General features: G+C 51.1%; 1 protein-coding gene across 1 annotated transcript; it reads right to left on the bottom strand.

Moving 5' to 3' along the window:
* Window positions 1–334: 334 nt before the first annotated feature.
* On the bottom strand, window positions 335–4,074 carry CSUI_007453 (dhhc zinc finger domain-containing protein; the record flags this gene model as incomplete). The annotated part of the gene is made up of 4 exons (XM_068067598.1): window positions 3,000–4,074; window positions 2,312–2,432; window positions 1,375–1,485; window positions 335–384 (listed from the first exon to the last, which is right to left on the bottom strand). Coding segments are annotated over exons 1-4 (444 nt in total), but the record flags the coding sequence as incomplete, so codon positions are not given.
* Between the last annotated feature and the right edge of the window lie 619 nt (window positions 4,075–4,693).

Genomic DNA, 4,693 nt, shown 5'->3' with positions numbered 1-4,693 from the left:
ATATATATATATATATATAGCGGGCGATGGCCAAACACATACGGGATGAACAGGTGGCATGTGCCTGACCGCCGCCCGCTCAAAACAGACGCTTGCTCCGTGCGCTTACATACGACTACAGGCCAAAAGCAAGCTAAAGAAATCAGCTGCATGCAATGTGAAAGTACGCGCGGAACCCCACACACAAAACGTGGCCGCACGGACAAAGTCACAGGAACAGAGGGTGATTCATCGCATCATCCCGTCTAAAGACAACTTCTCACGCCAAACACTCTCGAACAGTCTTTCATCTCTCTACTCGAGGCGTGGAGACAGAAGGCGCGTGAGCACATACTTGAAGGGCCAGAAGGGGGAGTAATCGTTTGGCAGGTATCCTTAGGTATTCTGTAGATTGACACCACACAGACACAAAGCAGCGAGCTACGCGAGAGGAATGGTGAACGATAAAATACAACTCCCCTTGATACAGCACGAATGCTGTCTTGCCAATAGAAAACATCTTCAAGACCTTTCTCTCTAAGAAAAGGAAAGGATAGGCTATGTTCACTCTGAAAAAAGAGATGAGGTCTAATCACAAGGTTAAGCTAAGAAGATGTCGGCTTTGAGGTTTCCTAAGGTTGAAGAAGAAGAAAAAGAAGGAACAAGAAACGTCTCTTTTCACCTCCGTTACTACTACTAGAGTGCCGCTGTCTCTAAAGAAGTGGCACGTACTTTCTACTCTGGATCGCCCGTGCTAGGTCTAACTGAGGACACGACTAAGATGACAAGGCATCACAGGAGACATGTGAGATTTCTTATGTTGCTTTTATACAGAGTGCTGTCCAATGAGTCAACTGAAAGGAGACTTTGAGAGCAAAAAGATGGAAAAATCTCTCCAATCTGAATAACATCATTCCCGTGAGAAGTCCATGGCTAGCCCTACCATTTCATTCGGATCTGCAACTGTCTCGACAAGAGGAGATTCTTCATGATTTGAAAAAAAGTTTAAGACGAAGCCTTATGCCCACCACCATCACGTAGAGGAGTATATACACACCACGGAGAGAAAGATAGAGACGCATTTCTGCCTACTCAGGACTGTTTCTCTAACTCTCTCTTTGTGCAGTTGATAAGTACATATCAGGCCACTCGGCAGTGTCTTAGAAGGTCCTTCTCCGTTTAAGCACCGCGAATCGAACAGTAAAACGACTAGTGTGAAGCTTCTTCAAAGAGTATACGTGAGAAAGATCAACTATCCTACCTCGATGAAAAGCGTACCGGCGAGCCAAGTCTGCTACTTCGGTTCTCCAGTCTCATCCCCTTCCACGAAAGTCACCTTCTATCGCATTGACTTTGCGAGAGAAGTTCACACGCGTAAAGTGAAGGACGACTTACATGCCTGGATCGCTGAGCGCGACAGTACACAGTACTCCCACAGTAGCCGTCAGGATAACGCCTACGGCCCAAGCAACTCCAAGCTGAAGAGTCTCAGGCAGTCGGGGCAACCTGCAGCAATATGTACATATAGAGAGGAAACAACGCTTTACTGTAACGGGCTGTCGACTTCACCCTGATGAGAATCAAGGGGAGGTAGTAGAACTAGTCCTTTCTCCCCTTTCCGTTTCACTAGCAGAAATAGAGAATTTCTCATGTAGACTCTGCGAAAGCTTCTTGTACTCTTTTGCTGTGCCTCAGCCATCTCTGATACAGACAGTAAATGGAAGAGACAACAGAGGGAGGAATCTGTGCCCCTGGTCTCTTTGAGAGTCCTCTGTAGACCCCCACTACAACTAAGTCGCCGTCTTGAATGTCTATTAGATTTTAACAGAAGAGAAGTCTTGCACATTGTCAGAGGAACTTCGATAGACATTCTTTTTCAGTCGCCAGAAAAGGGCAGGAAGTATTACGTGGGAGAGAGGTGAATCAACAACTAGTCAGCTGGATCAAGCTAATGGAGTCTGCACAAGCAGACACCACAGAGGAAAGCGTCAGCACAGCAGAGATAAAAGCTCATAAGATCGAATGGAGTGGACGCGGGGAGCGTTCGTCATAGAGCAGTTACACACGGAAAACAAAGGTAGTATGCACGAGGTGACGAAAGTAACGCATGTCCCGCTTTGAAAATCACGTGTACGTACACCGGAATACTCAGATGCAGAAAGCCCGTCACAAAGGCTTGGGGTGAACGAACGAACTCGAAAGACGCTGGACAATGGACCCTGTGCGCTAGGCAGAAAGCACAAGAGTATACAAGAAATTGGGAAAATCTCATGAGGGAGGCTAGCTCTCGTTTGTGACGAGGGTGTACAGAAATTTCAAAGCTAGAACCTACGCGATCTGGTAGAAGACAAAAGCTGGGAGGAGAAGGAGAATAAGACTGCATACAAGAAATCCTGGTTCCGGTCCAAAGTAAAACCGGCCTCTACAGCAGAAGCGGCCCCGGTCTATCTCCTCTGACGTCGGAAGAAACAGGAGAACAAAGTGAAAGAGGAAAAAGGAAACGGGCCTAATTAAAACGAGGAAGAAGAATCGGTGCCCAAGATCGGTTTCCGAGCTGAACGCTTCAAAAAGCTTACGGGGTAAAGTGCTGAAAGCAATACGAATGCCTGGAACATTACGTTTCCGCATCTGACTTGCTGAACTGGCCCTTCGGGCGCACTCGTCTGCGCTTATCCTATACCCCAAGTCTCCTTCGGTGAGTATGCACACAAAAGTCACTCCAGGCATGGACAAACCCTAGACAGGGTGCCTCTACCCAAAGAAAACTGTCCACGCTGCGTCTTCCTTCATCCCAGGAAAACAACGCCGTGAAGAGAAAACCGTGCATTCGTCAGAGGCACTGCCCGCACTGCGGTGTGACTTGAATAAGGCAAACTGAGTTCGGCTCACTCCCGTCTCACCACCGCCCTCTGAGCCGCGAAGAGAGTGAAAGGAACACAAGCCGGAGGGCCCTCTCTGGGATGCCTGGTGTCTAGGGACTGTCGGAAACTAGAAAGTCTCACCACGAGGAATCGGTATACCTGGAATTTGCAACGCATATGTCGGACGAGTCCCTCCCGCCTCCAGATCCGTCCTGTCGTCGCTTCCGACATGCATATCCTCGACTGTCTCCTCCGATGTCCGTGCTGTGATGCTGCTAGGGGTTCCATTTGCTGGTTCCTTCTGTGCCATTAGCTCGGTCATATTCAGAAAGAACGGCTTAGCCGGACATGCCTTCTGAGAAAAACACTCAGTCCGCCACGCTTGCTCAGGCGGGAGGCATGATATAGATGAGTGTTAACTCATCCCCAAGGGAGATCCGATTCCCCGGAAGGCGAACGGACAAGTCGTAAAACAGAGCTGGAAGTCAAAGCAAACCTTCAGACCGACACACCGCCCTCAAGTTCTCTAAGCGTATCCAGAGTGCGTCACGCACACTAGAGACTCGATACGCACACAAGAAGACTCGACCCAACCCCGCTGCCCAGCCGTGAATGCACGCGCATGAAAGAACTGACAGCGAGTCCAAGGAGAAAACGTCGCAAACAGCTGTGCCCACCCCCAGAGAACCTTCAATTACTCGGGCCCCATCTGAGCACAGGGAGGACGGTGGCAAACCGATCAAGGCGTGCTGTGCGAAGGGAAGAACGCTCTGCTGAAACATCGAAGTCAACGCGTGGAGCATACACGCTTGAGAGGTAGGCTCCGAAGGAAAACCGAGACCCTAGAGGCAGTCTGGACAGACGCGCTCTTGACTGAGATTCTCTCCTAAGGCAATTTCCGCGGGTTGAAAGTGGATTTTAGCAACGGCTTGGGCTCGGCAGTGTGCTGGATCACACCGGAGAGAACGCACAGGCGGCCAGCCTTTCGCGATTCTGCGATCCGCCAGCGCATGCGGTTTTCTCCCATCTCGGACCTGAGTTGGCGGGCCCGATCCATCAACCAGCTTTCGGCCACTCAGAGTAGATGACAGCTCAGGTGCTCGCTTTCCCAAGAAGGTGTGCGAGATCCATCCAGGACAGCAGAGTTATCCACAGACGCAATATGCTTCTCCCGCTCCATTCCACAGTAGGCAGAGCTCGCTGAGAATGCCCAGGTACCTCTGAATGTTCTCGTTCTCCCGGATGCATCGGTCGCGGGGGAGTGACTACCTCGGCAAGCTCCTATCTGGTTCTCGGCGTTGATGTTCACCTGTTAATGCACACGAGCAGCTCCCCTGTACCTGGTTTACATATTGGTATTCCATGAAGCGAGTACTTTAGATGCCTGTGCTACCGCAACCGTGGACACCTTACCAAAATTCTCCGGTGCCACAAAGTGCGGCAACGGCTTCAGAGCTTCCGTTGGTTTCCACGGGTGAACACCTTTCATGGACAGACACAAGCGCACACTGAACCTGTGTTTTAGCGGCGGTTGCTCCACGCTCGCTCACAACAATCACTGGCTTCCGCCGACAGTGGCGGCAACACTTCCCGATGATGTCGCTCGCGCGTCACTGCACTACGCTACAAATCTTAGCACCATATTACCGTGGCAGGCACCATCTCTGTTCCTGTTCCCCTTCTTCCTGCCAGCTGGGGGCCGTCCGTTGTCTCTCCGCCGTGGTCAAGAACCCGATACGGGCCAGCCGGAGGATCGCACACACTCGCTGCGTGGTCCGGAGGCCCAGTGCCTTCCCGCAATCGTGAAAACCGCTACAGCCCCGGGCGCCCCAGCACTCTGCACCTCGGACAGC

Source organism: Cystoisospora suis (genome assembly GCF_002600585.1).
Source record: "Cystoisospora suis strain Wien I chromosome Unknown contig_3939, whole genome shotgun sequence".
Taxonomy (NCBI): Eukaryota; Apicomplexa; class Conoidasida; order Eucoccidiorida; family Sarcocystidae; genus Cystoisospora; species Cystoisospora suis.
The sequence above is the reverse complement of the archived record's forward strand: the minus strand, read 5'-3'. Positions and strand labels throughout refer to the sequence as shown.